Source organism: Orbicella faveolata, unplaced genomic scaffold (assembly GCF_042242905.1).
Source record: "Orbicella faveolata isolate gen_17 unplaced genomic scaffold, um_ofav_v1 contig_36, whole genome shotgun sequence".
Lineage (NCBI taxonomy): Eukaryota > Metazoa > Cnidaria > Anthozoa > Scleractinia > Merulinidae > Orbicella > Orbicella faveolata.
This window is the reverse complement of record NW_028301565.1, coordinates 6,424,052-6,447,542: the sequence shown is the minus strand read 5'-3', so window position 1 is coordinate 6,447,542 and position 23,491 is coordinate 6,424,052. Positions and strand designations below refer to the sequence as shown.

Genomic DNA, 23,491 nt, shown 5'->3' with positions numbered 1-23,491 from the left:
TTATCGGCTTTCTCCCCGAGGAACTTGAAACATTGACACTTACTCCGTGAGGAACTTGAAACATTGACACTTGAAGAGTGATAAGCCGAGGTATTTTGACAATTCTTCAGCCAGGGAGAAGAGCCACTTCAACACCAAACGTCGAGCATTGTGAACATTTTAAAAATCACTGAGCAGTGAAGCAACGACATTAAACTCGCAAGAGACCGTGTTCGGTGGAATGGCGTCAACTTCGAGCTTCGAAAGAGCGCTAATTTTGGCGCTGATCTCGCTTTTCGCTTTGTGTGTCACCTTTGTCGTAAGGAAGGGGTTACACGAGAGGGACAATTTGGACTATCAGGATACTGCTCGGGCCAAAAATGAAATAGACCAATCCTACGAGCTGTTGATTGCAAACTCGGAGCAAGATTCTACGAGGAATGCGATGAAAGATAATGAACTTAACGCCATCCCGGACAAACAATAACACCATTTGTTGGTCCTTACCGACTCATATTTGGATTAACTTTATTTTCAGTGTTTAAAAGAATTGCATATAATTGGGGAACAACCGCCATGCAGCTAAAAAAATGGCTGTTTATAAACAAATTGGTTTACAAGACATGGATTATGAGCCGTAATTGTAGGCTAATTGTCAGTTAGCAAAATAACTGGTATCCTGTTTGTCTGCATCCCGATTCCGTGACGAACAGGGTCTTCGCTACAGGGAAAACTTTCCGGTTGGAGGAACACGGCATTGTCCATGTATCTTCGTCCATGGATTAAACTGAACGAAGCAGGTGCCTGATGAAGACATACAGTGATAACAAAACAGTGCGTGTTTCTCTGTTTGACCGCTTTGTGGTGTGGCACCTAATCTGTCGAGGTTTCCTGGAAGTCTTCGGGAAGTACGAGACTGACTGACTGACTGACTGACTGACTGACTGCGCAGGGAAAACTGGGCGCTACACTAGAGCCAGTCTGCATCGGAGGAATTTGAACCCTATTGAAACCTTCTGTGAAAGATGGCGAGTTTGTAGTTCAGAATTAAAACGAGAATCTGCTAACAGCGAACTTGAAAGAGAACTGAAAATTTAATTTCCTCACATGGGACCATCGACATTTGCCACTCTGTTTTTTTGGATTCATTGATTTTTGACATATTTTTGGCATATGTTTGACAAGTTTTTAAGGGGGCTCTTAATATGACAATAGAAATATAAGATGTTTAGTGTTTGGGGATTTTAGTCAGTTCCACGCTTCTCCCTCTTCTACCCACACTTCTTCCGGGTTTATAATCGAGCGGGAAACCAGAGCCTCCCATAAGGAGAGTTGCACGATGCTTTTGACCGATCTGTCTATTCCGTCCAAGTTTGTAAAAGTGCTATTTACTCAAACTAGTGGCCTTTCGTTCAATATTTGAGAATTTTTGGTCGGAGTGATTGTGTTCTACTCATGCGGGGCAATCGGGGCGGTCTGAAATATTTTGTTATTTGGGCACAACATTTCTCTTCCCAATACAACTCGCGGGCCTTTCTCAGTTTTCTGCTTTGTGTTAGCTTCGATTGAGAAGATATATCAAACACTCAAGACAGTGTTTGACCACACTTCCAAACACCTCGAAGTTCATCAAAAATACTTCGCTGCGCATCGTATTTTCAACTCTCTTCTCGATGTTTGGAAATGTAGTCAAACACGGTTTTTACCACAATTGCTACTAATGTCGCAATCTGATTGGCTGATTTGCCGTTGTCGATAAGAGTCCAGACAATTTGTTGTGGACTCACGAGGCGCAGCTGAGTGAGTCCACAACATTTTGACCACTGTGATGACACATCGTTGTCGATAAGAGTCCAGACAACGCTAGACCACATACGATTTGTTAACTTTCGTGTTTGATATATTACTTCCAGATTTTCACAACTCAAACAATCCATGATCTGATATCATCTGTTTTATTGATAACTTGCTTAAAAGGTTTACAATCGTTTTTTTTTTTTTGTCATTAGGAATCCAGTGATATATTTACATTTTTTTTTTTTTTACAAAAAGTAGACCATTCGATTCCCAGCCTTTATTTTCCGGATGATCTTTAATCCCAGAACTTTGTAAGGAGGCGAACAATGGCACAAAATGGAATGTCCATTTTCCATGACAACGAGAAACAAGTCACCGGAAATCAATTATGAACGGCTATCCGTCCTCAAATTCATATTAACATCTGTACTATCATATATACTCTGATCTCTACACTTTAACTTGCACCGCACACCAAGAAATTAATTTTCAATCAGCACTGTGTGTTCCTCTTCTCATGACTAAAGAATGCCAACAAGAGCATTCAAGGAGGAACTTAAACTGGAATTTTTTTTCAAGGAAGGTCATTAATTGTAATGTCTAATGGCTAATGTCTAAATGGTACTGTATGCCTCCCAATGTTTTAGCCAATCACAGCTCTGGTTCCATCTGGAGAAGCTAAGGGCTAATGTCTAGTATCTAATGCATGCCACTTTAAGTTTTAGCCAATCACAGCTCTGATTCCATACTAAACATGGGTACACAGGAGACAAATCATAACCAGGATATCATAAATTAGAATATGAAACTTTTTGCCCCAAATGAACAGAGGATCTACAAACATGTCATGTCTGAGATTAAAATGAACCGACAAATTTCTCCGGGGTAGTTTCGTTATCAAGCAACATGACATGTTTCCATAGAAATGAGCTTAGAGTTTTCCCTCCATTTTCTGATCCACAGTAACAGAGGTTAAAGTGATTGAAAAAGGATGAAATTACGTTCTTCGGAAAGTTAACCCAAAACACTGACACAACTTTAAAAGTTCAGTATGGTTTTTGGTAGATAGCAAAGAGACATAGCAAAAAGTTGTCCTTCTCGTTCCCCTTAGAAATCTTCCCTCCCAACTTTTGGGATGTACAATATAACTTATTCTATACGAAAATGACGTATTTAGTCACAAGATCAACTTCCTTATTCTCCCCACTGATTTTAATATATTTTCTATAATTCTTATAGAGAGAATTTGGCACTGTAGGAAGACATCGTTCGTGTTATAACGTGGTCTCGCATTCTTGAACCGTCTCTAGTAGACATTAATTTTGCTATAAAAAGGTAGATAGAGAACTTAAAAATGACATGGTATTATCAAACAGTTGTCATCTCTTCTTGAACTGGAACCCAGCTTTCTGCCTTGGATGTGTTGGTGGAGGATTGGGTGCCACTACTCTTGGACGTTTGAGTTCGATTGCTTTGGAGAGAATTGTGTGGATATCAATATCTGGGTAATTCTGAAATGATAACAAACAAAACTTTACAATGATTAAATGAATGTACAGACCACTGCCTGACATGTTGTAACGAAGACGAGTTCTAAAAACAAAAATTCAAAGCAAAATTAAACAGATGGGTGAGAAAAATCTGTCCAAGAGCCAAGTGGCCCATGATGAAAACCTTGCTTGCTAAAAAGATGGATATGTCACCACACCCTGTGAGACACAGCAGCCCAGTGTGCTGGGTCCAGTTTGACTGGTCTGGGTTTCAGCTCTCACCAGGGTCATTGTCAGTATTGTGGCACCTTGTTTCAAAGTGCCTATCAGACTTCACTCAGGTCTATAAATGGCTACCATTGAACTTAATAATGTGGGATAACCCTGTGATGGACTAACATCTCATCTTCAACATAAACTGGGAAAAGGATTAAGCTCTGGCAATATAAAACACTCTGGTGCAGTGAACAGTTTTATAAATGCTATCCATCATCTAAATCACAGGGTTAAAAAACTTGAATTTCAGCTTGCCCTTTGGACAAGTAGCTCACAACTTTTTGTTGCCCTAGGCAAGTTTTGGTGTAGTCTTTTTGTGATTTAGTTGGCAGATGACTCGCCTGGGCCCTTACCGATCAGGCAAGTAAGAATGAAAAGTTACTTGCCCAGCAGGAAATCAACTTGTTCTGGATGACCAGATGAAATCACCATTCAGTTTTAACAAATCAACTATGCCATCTGTCGAACAATACTTATCTGGTGGAAACTGGCATGTTAAATCAGTTTATACTTCTTTTAAAATTTTACTACCACTCTTTGAAAATCACTATAACATCAAAAGGCAAAAGGCATTTTTCCATACCTGTAGAAGTTTCATTGTTGTAGCAAAATCTCCAGCAAGTAGTTGATCCCTTATGACGCTACAATGCAAAATGCAAATACTTCTTAGCTAACAATTCAATTATCAGTCTTAATGAATGTGTCCTGACAGTAATATATGATACATTGCTGCGACCTTTTAGGAGTTTATGGAATAGTAAAACTTTAAAAGAACTTGACATTTACACCCTGGCATGCATGCAAGTGCAGACTTTGTTTTTATTGGTTCAATTTCAGATGTGCCCCCGTTGGTTAATTTAAACAATTCAAATATAATGGCGCAGCATGTTTGCAGTGCGTGTGAAATAACATAGATTTGGGACTTTAAGGTTGAATTGGCCATGTACTATTATTTTCAGCACTTTTAAGGGTAATGAATGAATGAATGAATGAAAACTTTATTAACATGTCAGTGTATTTAGCTATAGATTAGCTTGTTGGGGACACCTAACTCAAGTCAATAGCTAATAACTAGTTTACAAAATAATAATGATAATAATAAAAATAATAATAATAATAATAACAATAATAATAATAATAATGAGTAAATAAATAAATGTTGAAGTTGATAATCGATTACAAGCAATTTTGAGGCTGTTGCAAAAATCTTCAGAACATACATAACAGATTGAAACAACTTACTTACATGTGCATAGCACAGCAAACATAAATGAGGAAATCAAAACGCTTCTCATCAGCAAATAGTGAATCCCAGACCCTGATAACATCTGTTATGCAATTAAAACAAAACAAATTAAACAATAGAACCTGCTTTTATAAACAAGCAAGCATGTTTTCTCAGCCAGTCTTCTGCAAAACCTAAACTGATCATGAATTGGGTTCCTGCATTTTTCCGTGATTGCCATTGGTTGTATGGTTTTACTGTGAACTCTGACTAACAATTTGGTTCATGGTGGTATTTTTTGTGATTGGTTAGATGCGATTACATTCAGCTAGAGCAAGTTTCTTATTAAACTAACTGAAGTGAAATAAAATGAAATTAAAACTACTGACTTTCAGAGTCATCAGATCAATTAACCTTCAGTAAATGTAAATGTATAAGATGAATTTTCCTACACACATACCTGGTAAGGCAAATTCCTGAGATAATAGCAGTGTTAGCCATCTGAAACTGTAGAACTGTGGCCTCATTTGTTGCTCTTCCTACATCGAACAACAGCAAAGTTGTTATAAAATGTTTACTTTTACTAGCTCCCAAAATTTATTTGAAAATGAAAAACGCCATCTTGGGAACACAGCCAGAATGGTCTTTGTTCTAGTTAAATATCTATTCCACAGTTCGAATGTATGTCTTTCATATATTCCATTTCAAGTAGTCATCTTTCACAGGTATATGAATCCACATAATGACCAGATCCCAGTTGGCTTGATAGCCCATTGGTTAGATCGCTGCACCAGTATTGCAGTCATGGATTCAAATCCTGTTCAAGCCTGAATTTTTTTAGACTGTATCACAACTACAGTAAGTTGTGTATTTAGCTGAGGACTTTCTCCTTATTAACTGACGATATCTGATGACCTGTACTGAAAGGTAAATCCAAATTACATTTTGGATTGCAATTGCAAGTGCATTGCAAGACATTTTTGTCTCTATGCTGTCATCTCTTCTTTTATTTGTCATTAGATAATAATTGGAGTATTGCCCAGAAACAATTGAAAATGCTATTGGCAACAGATTGCCAGTCTCGTTTAGTTTGTTTTTAATGGATCTAATATGGTAACTGTCACTATTAAGACTATTAATTCTTAACAAAAATTGAAGTACAAAGCTATATTAAGATACATCACCAGGTATGTGAATAACATAAGGTCTCTATCTTTCAACAGGTTTCTGACCCTTTTCATCATGTTTCCTGAAATGTTGCAGCAAGCGACAATAAATAAATGACTGTACTTTAAACATATTGATTTAAGCCTACGTCTTAAATTCAATCACTATATAGGCACTGGCAACAACTTTCAACATAACATTTAAGAAGGAGTCAAAACCCACCTCTACAGATCAAAGAAAACTCAGTCATAATGGATTGGTTTTGTAACAATGCTCAAAACAGTCAGGAACTTGTCACGAAGTGAGATTTTCACGAGCATGCATGCTAGCAGCCCGACCAGAAACTAGCCTGATTTACATTCTCATCTAAACCCAGCAGACTCACCTATACCACAAGCTGAATCGTCTAGAGTCTTGATGAAGTTATCTCGTATCTCGGACATAAGATTCGTAAAACAGAAGAAAGCATCTGCTTCAACATTTTCTGTGGAAATAACAAGGAAAAACTGATGTTATTTAGGGCCATTAGCTAACAAAGAACATTGAAATCTGGATATAGGGAGCCCCTTTCTGACAAAGTCCTCAGCAATGTAACAAATAGTGTTCTTCAGCTGGGCAAAGGTTACATTAAAATGTGTGACATAGACCCTTTTTATAAGAAACCCCAAACAACAAAATCCATGTCATACTGCACACAATCCAAAAACCCAAACTTAAATCTTCTCTGATGTAACAAATAAATGAGATCAACACAGATAGGAATCCTTTAATCCCATCAAAGTACAAATTTTGTAGAATAATGGAACCTGTTCAAAGCTTGCTCTTTCTTGGTTTAGCTTTACACTGAAAAGTGTTTCATTCCAACGGAACAAGTTCAAAATAACACTATTATTAACAAACCTTGCCATTCAGGGTTTGGATCAGAACAAAACACATAGTACAGTGGACCAATTATTTCATTCATACCCTGGAAAATAATACCATCAATAACAGTAACTGAATGATGGAAGGCAATATTATTTTATCCTTAGTAAGAAAATAACTTAAAGTGCACAATGGTATTGCAGGATTAACCCGGAATAGCGGTCTATACATTGGGCTTAACCTGGAGACTGAATGATGCTCTGTCTCTTTGAAAAACATAGCATCACTCTAATGGCAACAACAATCTCTCACCTGAACATAGCCTATCCCAGGATTAAGTTTTGCGTAAATGTACAATATTCTCTCAACAACCTGAAATTGATCAAACAGATTTAAGCATTTCTTTAATATCAATGATCTATTTCAGTTACAAATTGAAGGCAATTTGTGTAGCAGATGCTTAGCTTCTAGCAACACTTGACATTCGATGAAGCATTTATTAATAATTTCTTATTTCGATATCTAAATAGCTACACTCATAGCCTGGTATAAATCCAATCAACTGATCTTGTATTTGGCAGCAGGTTACAGATGTATCTGCAAGGTTTGTATCTAGAATGACTTAAATCCTTTAGTTACCTCCCAGTGAGCCTCTTGACCATCTCCTAAAACAAAATACTCCTCTGGAGCAATTTTCCTGGGTGCTGATAACTTAAACAAGGAAACAACATGAAACAATAAGTCATTAGAATCTTCTCTAATCAATAATAATTATATATCATAAATAACTTATTTAGTAGCTAATTATTAATAATTTATTCACAAAGATCATAAATATAAAATTCTGCGATAATGATATTATTGAACTAGCGTGAGGTCTTTGTTGAAGAAAGATTGGCCAGTTTCTTTTCCTGCAGGGCTGGCCCAGCATGTTCTTTAGGTAGTGGTATTGAGTAAGAAATTGGAGGAATATTCTGGGAATGCTTTTTTACATGTAAAATTCCATAATAAAAAGGGGGTATCCTTGCAGTGGACTTACATCCTACCCAGGGAGGAGTAGAAAAACTCCCCTTTGCTTAGTTCTAAGGATATCAGAGATATAAGTGCCAGCTTGAGGAGCCATTAGGCTGGAATGCAGACTATACCCATTATACCATTAGGTTCCAAAAGCCTCAACTTTCACATAATCAAGATCTAACATTTATAATAAGAAACAAATGTGCCAATTTTCAAAGTTAGGAGGATGCTCGACCTGTTTCTTGACTTACATTTTTTAGTCCACTTCTGTTGGTGTTAACATGAGATGCCTCCAAGTGAGTCCGTAACACTCGCTCTCTTAAGGTTTCAAAATCTCTGTCATCTCCTAACCAGTGAGAAAATAGACCAGTTAGAAAAAATTTCAAGGTGCTTTGGGTCTGTGACACACTGGAGTTGACAGCATTAATCACCTATGAGATGCATAAGCTTGAAAGGCAGTATCGCCCAGTTGATGTTTTTCACAGGTTGTAATTCCTATATATGTATGGTAAATAGTTAGAATATCAAATGGAGGAAAAACTATTTTAATCTCCAGGGCTGGGATTGTTCAAAGCCCGATGAACCTAACCCAAGCTTACCAAGAATTTTGATTTCAGTTTTGTAACTTTTTGGTGAGATTTTCTGTTCATGTTGTTTGTACTATAGTTTACTGTTTGAATAATCTCAAGCCACACAAAATATATGCAGTGAAAAATATTTTTGTACAAGAAAAATTTAAATACTTTGGCTAACTTTTGATCCTGGATTAGCATTAACCAGCTTTTGAACAACTGAGCCCAGTTTTGCCCAGTTTAACAAGGCAGCAACCTCTCACACTCACCAGTTGTGACTTTCTTGTTTGGATATTTAGTTGCAATTTGAAAAAAAGAAATATCAGGACACAACCTCCTACAAGCAAAAGAAAGATAATCATCATAACTCCAAAACAAATAACTAGTACACAGTGATATTTATAATTTATGAGAACGTTAAGACAATAGTAAACATTTGAAGTTGTCCTTCATGTTGCATGTTGGAATAGACACAGTGTATGTATTGATTCATTTGGGCCTTGAACTACTGTATTTTTTTTTCATTCCCTGATGCTGTAGAACGGTGAAAACTTGGAATAAAAATACAGTAGCTCAAGGCCTCAATTGAATCAATACATCTGTTAAGACAATTGTTTTCAATAACTCTCTAGCCACTCCCCACACCCCCCCCCCCCCCCGTCCCCGCCACTCCAGCTGTGACAGTCACAGTGCAGCAAATTTTGTAAACAATATGAATAGTTTTTATCAGATCTTGATATTAAGAACTTATTTAATAAAAAAGTGTCACTGGTTCCAAGAGATATTCACACATATCCCAAGGACGATCAATGAAAATTCAAAAGGAAAAGCAGGTTTCAAAACTAGTGAAAGTACTAAAAACATTACTACATAAAACTGGAATGTCTAAATGTGTTGTGGGGGTTAAAACCACAACACCTAACATGGAAAGGATGCGAATGTTTTCTGGAACAACCAAAATAGACTAAATGGACTTTTCCAAGTGAGTTATATTTTTTGATATCTTTTCTTACAAAGTGGATGATAATTCTATCAGAGTGATAGCATGAGTTTGAGGAATGAACATAAGGAGCACTGTTCAAAAAGATCTACATGTACCAAACTGTAAACTGTACTAATACTGTAAAAATACCTGCAATCCTTGTCAATTTGTAACAGCACCTCGTTGTCTTTAAAAAATGCCAGCCACTGGCTGTCGGGATTTGGGTTCAAAGGCTACAAACATTCAAACAAGAATACATCAAGTGTTGTCACAGAAAGTCTGTTTCAAGATTAAAAAAAAGGTGTTTGCAAGTTTCTTATGTCATTACTGAATTCACATGTTCATTAAAAACATATCCTTGATCAAAGAACCATTTACCTTGCTGGCATCTTAAGCTACAGAGGAGGGATGCAGTCCCACGGGGGTACTTTGGGAATTTCTGGGTGGGGATGTGCCACTGGGACCCTGGAACCCTTAGCCTATACCAGAGCTAGTTCAGCTGAATTTTGCTAACCTATACTAGAGTAAACTCCCCAAATCCCCCTATCTATTGACACTGTTGAGGCTGATTTGCGTAAATTTAAACTTGCCGATTTGAGTTTTTTTTATTTTTGAAATGGCAATTCCTGGTTTCCTTACTCTAGATGAAATCTTCAACCAACCAGTCAGTTTTGTGAAAAATGATACCCTATTCCAGGGTCCGAAATTAACTTCTTTTTTTTTTCAGTTGCCATATGAAAAAATGTGACCGCCAAAAAGTGTCAATAAAATTTTTCCTTCGCAGCGAAACACAAACCAAAATTTTTGGTTGCCATTTCCACCGTTTGACACCCAGAGAATATCTAAATCTTCATCTAATTTCTTTGCCGATGTTCCGTCTCCACTTTGTGGTAAATTACGGAAAGATTTCAGAACATCTTTGGACACCACATCGTCTGAATAAATTCATGGCGAAAGAACGCATGGGGCCTCTTGCGCCCGCAATACGTATGTTATGGGAAACCACTGAAAAAACGTGGCGGCGAAGCTTCACACTGATAGCAGCTGTAAAACGTTGTGGTAGATTTATAATAACGGGAAAATCGGTTTTATACTTCAAAAGCAGCGAAAAGGTAAAAAGGTTCAGTGACCAATTGGCGGGCGGCTTTGAATTTTATTTTAATCGATTTGGCTGAAAATCAAAGTTATTGTTTGTATAATTATCGTGGCATGAAATAGTTAATCGCTCGCTGGTGACCAGTTGTGAAATTCTGGTCACCAGTGCAAACTTTTTAGTCGCATTGGCGACCAGGAAAGCGCAATTTCGGACCCTGTATTCTAGACCCAAACGCTCTGATTTATATACCCTATCCTAGAGTAAACTGCTTGAACCATACCCTTCACAGCGGCACATACCTATATAACCCATATATGGCAGTGCCCCCCCGGGGATGCAGTGTTCTATGTGTTCTATTCTGACTACAGTTGAACCTCCTGTAAGGGGACACCCTCGGGACCAGAAAATGTGTTGGCATTAAGAGAGTGTCAGCTTATGGGAGGTTAAAAGTACAGTGTTTCAATGTGGTTGATTATGGTTAAGTCTGCATACGAGCCAAGTGGCCCATCAGGCCAGCGCTTCTCTTTGGTTTCTGTAGCATGAAGGGACTAGGAGTATTTCTACTTCCCTCTGGACAGAATGCTAGTCCATCACAGGGTTACCCCCAGCATTAAATTCACCAATACCCATTTATACACCTGGGTGGAGCGATGCACTGTGAGAGTTAAGTGTATCACCCAAGAACACAACAAGATGTCCTCTCCACTCAATGTGCAGCCAAGCGCACTAACCATGAGGCCACCACACCTCTTTATGTGGTTGGAACCATTTACTAAATGTCTGCTTAGTGGAGGTGTTGATAAGCACAGGTCTGACTGTATTTCTAAGCTTATGCACAACAAGAAGGTGCAGTGCAGATTGAAAGTTGCTTTCAAGCTTCACTACTTCTGGGATCTTGGCACTTACATGATCAACATCAAACTCCTTGGAATCCTTTCCAGACTTCGTTCCTTTGCATTGTTCAATGATAATCTCTTCAACAAACTGTTTGTAAGTGGACCTTTAAAATATAAATAACAAATGAATAAAGCTACATTGAAGAACAAAATGCACAACAAAGTTCTGATAACATTAAGGGTACAGATTGGCGGCCAGGAATATAATTATGGTGACACCTAGATCATACCGGTAATTCTTTCAGACTATTACAAGACATAAATTTTAATTATTACTCTTAACAGTACTGTGCACCTCTCTACCCACAAAACAAAGACTGATAGGTACAAAATTGGAGAGTTGATGTTCTTTTTTCTATTTATTTGATTTATATTTGTTTGATATTGTATTTTGCACTTATCAACCACATTCTTGAAAGAAAATTTTCTTTGTAAAGCCAAAATGTGGTCAAGATAACATGGATTAAACTTTTAGCTTCTTTAATGTAACCTGATTTTGTCACAATCTAGCCCCACTTTCCAGTTAGGGGTGACTATTTGCCCTATGTATCTGGGCAAAATAAAAGAAAACAGAACCAGAAATTCATAGCTCCAGTTTGGTCATGCATATGCATCCACAGTTTAATTATGAGTTCTGAACAGGAACATGTCTCAAAAGAGCAACGCAACCACTGTGATTTCTTCAAGGTCCAAATTCTTAGATTACTTTCAAAAGCAAATTGAAATGGATGCCACATGGGTGAATCATAATAAGGAAGTGAGTCACCAAACAAGCCTTGCAACATACCTCTGTCTCTTAAGAGTTTCAGGCCAAAGATCTTTTTGGGGAGGAAGGTAACCTAAGAGCAGCTTCAGGAATAAAATAGATTAATAACAATTTAGAATGGCAATACTTCTGTTACTATCAATAATTATCCTTATACAACATTTGACTTGAGGGCAGCCTTTTAATAAACATTAATGGCCGATAAAAAGTACTAGAAATGTTGTCAAGCAAAGCCAGCTACTTCCTTCCAGTCAGGATCAAACGTTCTAAATCTTACATGTCACTTGTAACAAGAGATCACAAAATATCCTGAGGCATGTGATTATTGAAGCTGGGAATACCATTTGTGTGAAGGCCAACTTGATATTTCAAAGTTGCCCCAAGTTACTTTCCATGCACTTTGCATTTATTTTGGCCCATGTCATATGCATGACATAAACCTTTTGTTATTTTCAGAAGTATGACAGGTAGAAATCCATCTTTGTTTTCATATCTGTGATAAATGTGTGGGTCTTATTAAGCCCTCTTTTTATCAAGCTATCCTTAAGGTAAGCCCCCCACCCCACCCCTGGCCTCTACCAAAACTGGTGAAACTATAACCAGTCAATGTCCAACACAAACTGTGGACTGCAGACTGCAGACTGCAGGTAAAAGGTAAAGTCTGCGTACGAGCCAAGTGGCCCATCAGGCTGGAGCTTATCCCGGTTTCCGTAGCATGAAGCGACTAGGAGTATTTCTACTCCCCCCTGGATGGGATGCTAGTCCATCACAGGGTTACCCCCGGCATTAAGTTTGCCGGTACCCATTTATACACCTGGGTGGAGAGAGGCACTGTGAGAGTAAAGTGTCTTGCCCAAGAACACAACACAATGTCCCCGGCCAGGGCTCGAACCCGGACCGCTCGATCCAGAGACGAGCGCACCAACCATGAGGCCACCATGCCTCCCAGACTGCAGACCAGGGGTAAAAATAATGTAGACTGCAGAATAAAGACTTTTCAAGTATATATCATATTATTTCCATTTCGAGTGTTAATCTTACAGTACCGCTCAAAAGTAAGTTACCACCCTCTCGCGAGACGAGACTCTCGTCTCGCGAGAGCTTGAAAAAACTGTAAGTACCACTGCTTGAATTTCTTGCGAGACTTTAATAGCCTATTGTAATGCGAACTTGCAAGCACGCAGAAAATTAGCCAAGCGTAACTTCGCGCGCTCGAACGAAGCGTTTGCCGAACTCTGTTGTTTGGTTATCACGTTCATTTGAGATTTGACTCTTAAACTTTTCAAATCTACTTGGCTCAATAGTCGTATCCAAGAATATGCTGCAAAGTTTACTATTTTAAATGGAAATCACGTCGTTCGTGGGCTTAAGGAAAAGTGCTCAAACCTGTACGATGAAAGTTTGCCGATCGATCGTATCGTCCTCTTTTGTCAACTACATAAAGCGAAAGTCGTGGATATTGAAGTTATTTATTTACTTTAACCGGTCATTTAGAAAGGTTTGTAGACCTGGAAGAAAGCAGTGATGAAAACAGTGTCATGTTTAAAAGCAAATAGGTACAGAGACTTCTTGGCTTTTGTGTCATTCGCATTTTTCAAGGTCGATGAAATTGATCATTTAGATCGACGATCAACAGGCGTTATTGACTCTTTGCTTCTTAGCGTGTTCAGTAACACAACTAATCTTTAAGAGACTGCAATGTGCTTCTTTTACTGGGTAAACATTTGTTTATGAAACTATTTCAAACCTAGATTGTGTTTAAAAGCGTCATTTGTTTCTAGAGTTTCAATCGATCGACTGAACAGAATTGGTTTGTGCCACGTACTGTATGCTCGACAAACAAATTTTATAACCATCGGTTTTTGACGGGATAAAGGTTTGCGTTCAAAACTTCTATAAAGCTCTTCCCCTTCCATATTTTGAAAGGCTTCTGTTTCGTCTTAGCGTTCTCCGAAAGCGTTCCATGGATCGATTGAACTCCCTCACAGATTTTGTAAACACGGTTATTCAGGCTAATTGGAGTGAAAGCTTGCACTCCAGTTAGCCAGAAAAACATACCATTTAGCCTGAATATCACTCTGTATAGCCTGAATAACACTCTGGTTAGCGTCATTATGGTTACCTCTCAATGATGGAATGGTAACATTATTCAGTTAAAAAGTTTTAAGTCTGCAGTCTGCATTTTACCTCCAGTCTGCATTTTATCCCAGGTCTGCAGTCTGCAGTCTGCATTTTACACTGACCAAGCTTTAATTAATTAGCCCCCTGTGGAGTGAACAGTGGACATGTGGTACTGTGTGTAACATTCCAGAAAATATCCATATCCCTACCCTCACAGAAGGTTTTTTAGTTTGTGCCCCCCCCCCCCCACCCTTCCTTCTCAACCTCTGGAATTTCAAGCTTAGCCTCACAAATTCCTTTAAATATTTTGTCGCTCGAGACCTCATTCCCTCAGAATTTCCAAATGACCTTCCATGGATATGGGGTGGGTATATATGGACACTTTCCTGAACTACACTCTGGAGTACATGTTGTTTCTTCCTACCTTCCAACATAATGACCGAATTCCAGATCCATCAGGTATGCCTGTCATCACATGATTAAGAAATAAAAAAGGCAACCTTATACCACATCATGAATAGTCCATGACTGAAAACATTTCCCTCTGCAGAACATGCAGCTACATGTACGGGCGACTACAGATCACACATGAAACTTACCACTAAAGCAGAGTCTTCTAAGATTTTTGAGGTCAATCTGTTGCGCAGAGAGAGCAGATTTGAAGTCTGACACCCTTCAAATAAAGAACAATGGATCGAAAGAAGCTAATTAATCAGGGATCCCCTAGCTGGATAGTGAAGTTCAACAAAGAATCTTCCATTCTCTCATTACCTCTGCTTGAACGCCATTTTGAAATTGAGCCCGCGAATTTGAATCAACAAATCGATTATTGTCGCATCCAATAATCCATCCAATCAAAATCATTCTACGAAAAACGTTCAACCAATCAAACCACATAAATCCCGAACACGTGCTGGCCATTCTAAACCGGCGGTCTGCTTTCTACCTTTTCCGCGTCCATTTTCTCAGGGGCAGCATCTTCTTTTGACTGGAAGAGTTAGCGATTTCTTCTGTCTAAACCTTTTCACGACTGAAAGGAAAAGTACCCGAAACGAAGAATTGGTAAAATGGCGAACGATCAGAACAGCGAAGACAGATTGAAGAAGATCTTTGTTGGTGGTTTGAGCAGGTCGACAACCAATGATGGTTTAAGAGCATACTTTGATAGCTATGGAGAAATGTCAGACTGTGTTGTAATTGTTGATCCTCAAAGTAAAGAATCCAGAGGATTCGGTTATGTGACTTTCGTAGACAAGAACAGCGTCATTGAGGTACTAAAATACAAGAAAGAAAAGGGAGCCCATACCATCGACGAAAAAGAAGTCGAAGTGAAGCGAGCCATTCCCAAAGATGATGACAGCCCTACAGCTCGTCTCAAAACGAAGAAAATCTTCATCGGTGGTTTGAAAGACGAGGCAACCTCCGAGGATATCCATCAGGCCCTTGCGGATGCAGTTCGTGGCACTGCTCCGAACAGTGTTGACTTGATCATGAAGAAAACCGAAGATGGCACGAGTAAGCACCGCGGCTTTTGCTTTGTTGAATTCGAGGACGAGGATATCGTCGATGAACTTTGCTGCCTCAAAAAAGTCAACATATGTGGAAAGAGCGTGGAGATCAAGAAAGCCGAACCCAAGGACAAGGACAAAGGTGGCCCGGGAGGACGCGGTGGACGCGGTGGCCGCGGCCGTGGAGGGTATGGAGGTGGCCGTGGTCACAGCCGTGGTGGCGGTGGAGATTACGGAAGCAGCGGGTATGGCGGTTACCCGTCAGGTGGCTATAATCAGTCGTATGGCTATGCAGAGCCCAATTATGGTTATAATTATGGCAACGGGTATGATTATTACAGCCAGATGGGAACTTACCCACAAGCTCCTTCAAACTATGGCCCACAAAGGGGATATGGTCGGGGACAAGATGGCTATTCGCGACCATACTAGCAGAAAAGGTAGGTACATTGTATTTCTTTTCATTCAGATGATTTTTGAGTAACTTTTGGTGTGTTTTCAATCAATCCATCATTACATTTGAAGCCAGAATTTTTTGTCAATTAAGGTAGTTTATCTGCATGCCAGATTCCACATGCTTGAATACTAGAAAGACTTCTTTTTCCAACCCATTCCCAAACCTCCCAAAAAAGATATCTGGCATAACCTACTCTTCCATTAGATTAGCACACGTCCAATGAACATTACAAGGGGTAACCAGAATTCATGGAAACTAAGGTTAAATTCAGCTTACTGCCATTCTGGAAGTAGTTCTAGCGTTGTTACTGCCAAGAAAAGAGATTTTGCCCATATTATTTACAATGTAAATTATGCACACTTTCTGCAGTGGTGTTGCAGTTTTGGCAGCATACAAGATTAGGCTTTATTTGCTTGTTCTAGTTGGATGCATTATCTTAACGTGTTCTCCTGCCTCCAAACGGTAATCATAGGAGAAGGTAATCCTTCTAATTGGTTTGTTACGATAACTGTTATTGGTCTTAGGAGTCTAAGCTTGTTCTGTTTTGATACCTAGGTTTCGTTGCAATTGAAGTCATAAGTCGACATAGCCAGGCATAAGTTACAATAAGACACCCAGGACCTAAGCTACTGAAGAATCACAGTGTTGCAGTTACAGTCAATCAACCAGTTAAGAAGCAGTATAGGCTACCTCAATTACAGACATCTTCATGTATACAGAACTCAACAAGTTGCAGTATTTTAGTGGGAGAAAAATTTTATTTCATGCTTGCATTTTTAGTATAATGTATATTCATCCTTAGCTGTTATTAAAGTTGGTTAGGTTAAGAATAAAGGACTTGATTTTATTCAGGAGTGGTTAGTTTCTATGAAGAAGATAAAAAGGCCGTCACTAGGCATGGTAACATCAATCAAACAAGGCCACTGAAGATATATCCCCCTAGAAATTACTGGAAGTCTCTGAAGGTATTGGGAGATAATCAAAGCCAAAACAGGTTTGCCACAGGTCAGGGGAAAAATTCTTCAAGGTCAGGGACAAGTCAGGGAATTTTTATTTTGTGTCAGGAAAAATTGACATTTTGAAGAAAAGTCAGAAAATTTGAATAATTTAACATGGCTGTTTCATACCATTGAAGGCTGGTTGAAACATTTGGGGTCACTTAGACTTGCGGCAGGTCAACCTAGGGGTTACTGGGATCTCAACAATATTTTTACGTAATGAAGTGGGATAAGAGTAACATTCATTGCACACAAGTTTTTAAAACTCGTGTTGTACTGCACTTTGTCAAGCTGCAGGTTAGTAAAATACAAAAACCATAGTCTAGGGGCACATTCTGATAACAATTCGTCAACAGTGTGAAGACATGCAAATAGGGTGTGCCTTTTTACCATGGACTTGTTTTCATGTCTTTTTACTACTCTATGGGGCTCGGCAGAGCAGTGGTAATCAAGCCCATTCAGCATGCTTCAAACCAATAACCAAGCCCATATTGTTGGTTTTGTGTAACAATAATATTGAAAATTTATATAGTGCAACTTTCCATGAAATGATCGTGCGTTTTGCATCATAAAAATTAAAACTAGCCAGGCAATCTTGTTTGTTCATCAAATTTGATTTCCAAGCAAAAGTGACAAGCAAATTTTGTTGCCTGCCAACAGGACACAAAGCAATTACAGTAGAATTGCCTAAAAATTCAGCCACCAGTATTTGATATGCCAGCTGTTTCTGAGTCTGTTTTCCTAGTTGCTTTAAGAACATCCTGCATGAAGCAGGTAGAATTTTTTGCACTCTTGGGAAAAAGAGAGACCCTGGGAACAAGGTCATCATACTTTCTCTGATCTGGGTGCAGGGAAAGACAGGGCCAGATGCATGCTAGTTATGCCTCACTTTTGAGTTATATAACATGGAGTATCCCACAAGTCACTTGTATTTTCTCATTATACACACAAGCCTGTAGGTGAGTGTATACCAAGAAAATACAAGTGACAAGTGGAATATTCCCTGGTATACCACGAGAGAGCTTTGCATAACTTCTTTATACCATGCCATAAAAAATACAGTGGCCAACACGATCAATGCAACATTCGCTTGGCACACAATGGGAAGGTTGGGTGTAACACCATCAAATATACAGTTGGACCCCCCTAATTCAAACTTGGTTATTTCGAATTCCCCGTTATTTCAAACTTGAAACCACTTCCTATTTCCCTTGGATTTGTCCTTCAGTAATTTACTACTGGCTATTTTAGACTCTCATTATTTCAAACTATTTCTCATTTCCCCTAAGAGTTTGAAATAGCAGGGTTCAACCTTACGACGGCTTTCCTGTATTCTGATTTGCTGTATTTTCTATGGCATGGTATAAAATCGTGTACAAAATCCCTTCTGGTGTGCCGGACTGTGATTAAGGGTCGTAACCTATTACAGCTGACTATGGCTGATTGGCCCTTGAAGTTAAGGGATAAATTATTGGTCATTGTTGGTGTAATTTGCACAAAAAGCAATAAGTTTGCTTCAGGTATGAGGACCTAGGCAACATTTGACTCGAAACTTGATGAAATCCCTAGGTCTGGAATGAAATCACTTGGGGAATTGAATAATAGGTCTTTTTTTTTTTTTTCTTCCAAAACATCTGTCTGCTGTTGTGGATTATTGTTGAACGCTGCAGAACTAAGTACAAGGCCATTTCTTTGTAAATGTCCAGTTATGAAAGGCAGAATATGAGTTTGCTTCAAAACTTCCACCTCCCAGAAACCTACATGTGGCAAGTAATGTTTACTGTCTATTAGTGGGCAGGAGTGATTTCACCAGGGAATTTTATCAGGACTAGTTTTTCAAACAACCCATATTAAAACAGCAAATAGAGTGGAAAACTCACGTGATTGCAGGCTACTTTGAATACCATTTTATCCAGGCCAATTAATTGTGTAATTTTTAATGTAATATTCCACTCTTTTCCACTTTTATCACCAGCTTTTATCTTTTTCCCTTTCGTTCCTTTGCTATTAATGTGTGGACATTCTGGTTCATTTTGTGTATGAGTGATTTAGGCACTTCATCAAAATTTAGTACAGAGTAGACCAAAAAAGTAATTAAATCCTTGTTAAGATGGCACATACTAAAGCAATGCAATTTATAAAATGGCTTTTGTACCACCGATAATTATGGGATTGTGTGGTTCTCTGCAATTGCAGTAGCAATTTAGTAGCTTGGGAAATTTTCCTTCTCACTTTTTTGTTAATAATTCATCGAGTTTCTCTGTTTTCTCTTTAGTTTTAGTTTTCATTGGCAAGACATATCGAACACTTGAGATGGTGTTTGATCGAATTTCCAAACTCCTCGAAGTTTGTTATAAACACTCCCCTGTGCCCTATGTTCAACTCTGTTCTCAATGTTTGGAAATGTGCTGTCGGGCGTGTTCCCTTTGCAAGGATACTCAGTGCCTTTCTGTTTCAAGAGAGTTTGTTTTCCTGGCTGGGGACTAATTTAAGTGACAACACAATATTGAGTACACTAAACATAAGTTGCTTTATTCATTTCAAACAAGATTGAAGGATGAGACTTCCTTTAACTTGTAATTTCTTGTTAGAACTTTGTGTTAGAAGTGGCTATTTTTCTTTCTTCAGTGGTGCTCTGGGATGAATGCACATGAGGTTAAAGTGTGCCACCATGTTGCAAGTGGAAAGTCATGCCATTTGTGCAACTCAAGTGTCTCCAGTTTTCAGACTGGCCAGTAACTTGTGAAACAAGGACAACTGCATCCATAGTATGCTGTAAGAGAGTTTTCATTATTATTATTATTATTATTATTATTATTATTATTATTATTATTATTATTATTATTATTATTATTATTATTATTATTATCGCTTGTTTGTGTTCAAAACAACCGAATGTGTAAATCAAATGTGTCCCAAAATATGCTGGAAATTTTCAGTAATGTTTTTCTGCCTGTTCTGCCTCTACAGCCTCTATGTAATGTCCAATTTAAGAAATATAGCCAGTAACTACTCTACTCTACTCTACTCTACTCTACTCTACTCTACTCTACTCTACTCTACTCTACTCTACTCTACTCTACTCTACTCTACTCTACTCTACTCTACTCTACTCTACTCTACTCTACTCTACTCTACTCTACTCTACTCTACTCTACTCTACTCTACTCTACTCTACTCTACTCTACTCTACTCTACTCTACTCTACTCTACTCTACTCTACTCTACTCTACTCTACTCTACTCTACTCTACTCTACTCTACTCTACTCTACTCTACTCTACTGTTTACATAAGGGATTGAGCATAACCATGTCACTGGAGTTTTTTATTTTTACAGGATATGCTCCATCTGCACTGATCATGTGCCCCCTAAAGCCCTTCTGGAACTGAAATATTGCCTGAGAAAACTTCATCAAAAATGCCTGATGAAGTGGGTAGCGGAAAAGCAAAGCAAAAACAGAGTACCAACATGTCCACATTGTAGAGCCTTGAATACAAGATTTCGGTAAATACAAAACAAAAAAGTGAAAGAAAAGAAGAAATGTATTCTTTTATCGTACTATAAAGGTTGCACATTAATGCTTGTAGATTAGAAAGGTCAATGTATGAATGAATGAGATCACAAGCAACCCCCAAAAGCTCACCGAAATAAAAAAAAAAAACAGTAAGTAGCGAAGAATTAACATAGGGTCATTTGATATGTTGCTTTGTAGGAGTTTGGAAGAACTGAATGAGAATGAATTCCCAATGAAAGTATGTTATGTATGGGGTAAATGCCCCTTCTGGCATGGGCCAATAGCTTCAAATGCAGCAGCAAAGAAGGGATTTTGGGGTTTGCTTGAAGACTGGGTGGAGCTGGAACTGCTGCCAGCAATCTGCTTTCTGGGATCAACAAGATCACAAACATTCGGAAGAGTAGAGATGTATTTAAGTTTCTGAAAAACTGTAACTGACTTTTTTGGTGTTTACTTCAAAACAAAAGATAGTGTAATCAGCCATAATATTAATTCTAATACGGCTGTTCATAGTATCACAGTGTGAGATTTCACTAAATGTAAAAGCTGTTGATGTAATTAAACATGATTTAAACTGCATTTTTAAATGTGTTCATTGATGAGTGTATCTGTTGAAAACATATCTGTCAAGCGAGCTGCATCAAATGAATTAAACGGTACCGAAGCCTTCAAAGGTAGCACTGATAGTGTCATGACCTTGCAAATTGAAATGTACCACCCGCCCCCCCCCCCCCCTCTCCCCCAAAAAAAGGAGGAAAAAAAAGTTGAGGGAGAAAACGAAACCAGTGGCCCAAACCCTAACCCTAACCTCAAAGGACATAAACTGCAGCGACAAAATTGCAACAATAGCCTTAAAAGACACAGAAAGGCCGATCTTCCACTTCGCAACTGTTTCTAATATATGGAAACAATATACATGTTTCCAACATGACTGGCATGTTAAGAATGACAGGCATGTAAAATTAGCTATCCATCATGAGCATATCTATAGAATGCGTGTTCCTAGTTGTCCAAATGAAATGATAGGTTATTTTAGAGATAATGTAATAACGATAACTTCTGCCATCTGAAGGTTATCACATAGATTTTATCTATTTTCATCTGAAGGATTTAAAAGTAGAGCTAATCCCATTATTACACCCACAATGATTTGGTGGACAATGAATGCATTAAAACTTACTGTGAAGGATGGTCAAACCGTCAATACGTTGCCAAGGTATTTATGGTCAAGTGTCGATTGATACCCATTATGGACACTCAATTGACATCCCCATCAATACTCAGTCTCAGTCAACACTCAATCAACATCTCCATTGAGAGTCACCTAATATTCACAGACACACCATGGAGTGTTGATCGATACATATGAGTCGGTTGACATTGCCAACTATTGATAAACTGTCAATTGAGTGTTGATCTAGTGTCAATCTCGATGGAGTGTCGAACAAGGGTATTGATTGACACTCGACTGCAGATGCTTTTAGTACACATGATCCAGTAAGTATGCATATAAGAAAAGTTCAGTAATTACAGTGGAACCTATCCTGATATGTCAGTCATCTCTAGCCCTCAGCATTGTCCCTGGAGGTAATGTTGAAGGTGGGAGCAGGAGCAGGAGATAACTGACATTTCAGGCTAAGAGGAACCCTGCCTTACAGCCACTTTATTCTTTCCCAAACAAAAGCTTGATCAGTCATTTTCTTGTTTAAAGACCCATTAATACAGCCAGATTGTGGTGGTGTGGCCCTGTGCCTGGCCTTTCACATTGCATGGTGGCTCCCCCTGGGGAACAAAATACCTAGCAACCTGCCTCTCAAAATCATTTTCACCTGCCAGTTGTCCACATTAAGACTTGAATCTTAAGCTACTATTTACCTCATTGGTAAAGTAAGGGGTATCAGGTTGGTGTTGCACCAATTATGCAAATATGATAGCTACATACCCAGGAGGGTACTCTGTAAATCTTTGGTTGGGTGTGTGCTGCTGAGATACTGAAACCCTTGCCCCATACTAGACCATGATCAGCTTTATTTTGCAACCTTATTCTAGACTAGGCATCAATATTTTACAGAATAATTTTCAAGTTTCAATTTCAGAACCCCAGGTAAAGAACCTTATAGTATCTAGACTAAATTATTTACTCTTTATACACTGGCTACTTTCCCGGTAACTGCCTGATTTCTAGACTAAACTGCCTGAAAACCCATTCTTGACCTCAGACCCCTCGCTTTCTTGACCTGGGCGCAAAAGAGAAGAGCTCTGGGGTTGAGAATGCCTGAAAACCATACCCTTCAGGACCCTATCGCTTCTGGGGGATCGATTCGTTCCCAGCTCTCTCCAGACTACCAGATGGTACCAGGGAATCACCAGGGAGGGTAACTAAGTATCAAGGTAGTAAGCTAAGGTAGCCAGGGGCGTAGCCAGCCATTTTTTCCATTTAAGTCATATATCAAATTTTGACAATGTCCAGAAAAAAAACAACGACAGTCGACCAAATTTTCTTGTGCAAAACTATTTCAAAGTTCTGCTTCGTCAATAACCTTTCAGCATTTTTTCATGTATAAGATTGAAAGTCAGTATTTTGGTTTTCAAAATAAAACATTGATACAGGAGTGGTGATTCACTACTGAAGAGTAAGAAAAAGAAAATATGGCCTTTCGGCTACTAAAAAAATTATTTACAGAAATTATGCTTAATTATGGCTTAAAGGCTGGCTACACTCCTGGTAGAAATATGTCAAGGTATCACAGTAGGAAGGTTACAA

At 38.6% G+C, this 23,491-nt stretch overlaps 3 protein-coding genes across 3 annotated transcripts; 2 read left to right on the top strand and 1 right to left on the bottom strand.

Annotated features, from left to right (window-relative positions):
* Positions 1–1,918: 1,918 nt before the first annotated feature.
* On the bottom strand, positions 1,919–15,080 carry LOC110050716 (TBC1 domain family member 13-like). Its single transcript, XM_089275445.1, has 17 exons — positions 15,020–15,080; positions 14,848–14,921; positions 14,673–14,713; positions 12,149–12,210; positions 11,372–11,465; positions 9,520–9,602; positions 8,657–8,724; positions 8,067–8,161; positions 7,438–7,509; positions 7,111–7,170; positions 6,835–6,901; positions 6,320–6,418; positions 5,952–6,016; positions 5,228–5,306; positions 4,789–4,870; positions 4,126–4,183; positions 1,919–3,287 (listed from the first exon to the last, which is right to left on the bottom strand). Exons 1-17 carry the CDS (start codon positions 15,034–15,036, stop codon positions 3,156–3,158), a joined length of 1,248 nt encoding a protein of 415 aa, XP_089131571.1. The 5' UTR covers positions 15,037–15,080; the 3' UTR covers positions 1,919–3,155.
* An 86-nt stretch (positions 15,081–15,166) lies between these two features.
* On the top strand, positions 15,167–17,064 carry LOC149102102 (RNA-binding protein Musashi homolog 1-like). The gene is made up of 2 exons (XM_020756603.2): positions 15,167–16,196; positions 16,769–17,064. Exon 1 carries the CDS (start codon positions 15,316–15,318, stop codon positions 16,186–16,188), a length of 873 nt encoding a protein of 290 aa, XP_020612262.1. The 5' UTR covers positions 15,167–15,315; the 3' UTR covers positions 16,189–16,196; positions 16,769–17,064.
* Positions 17,065–17,201: 137 nt separating this feature from the next.
* Positions 17,202–21,306, top strand: LOC110050683 (uncharacterized). The gene is made up of 3 exons (XM_089275447.1): positions 17,202–19,986; positions 20,550–20,717; positions 20,926–21,306. Exons 1-3 carry the CDS (start codon positions 19,982–19,984, stop codon positions 21,149–21,151), a joined length of 399 nt encoding a protein of 132 aa, XP_089131573.1. The 5' UTR covers positions 17,202–19,981; the 3' UTR covers positions 21,152–21,306.
* The last annotated feature ends 2,185 nt before the right edge of the window (positions 21,307–23,491 follow it).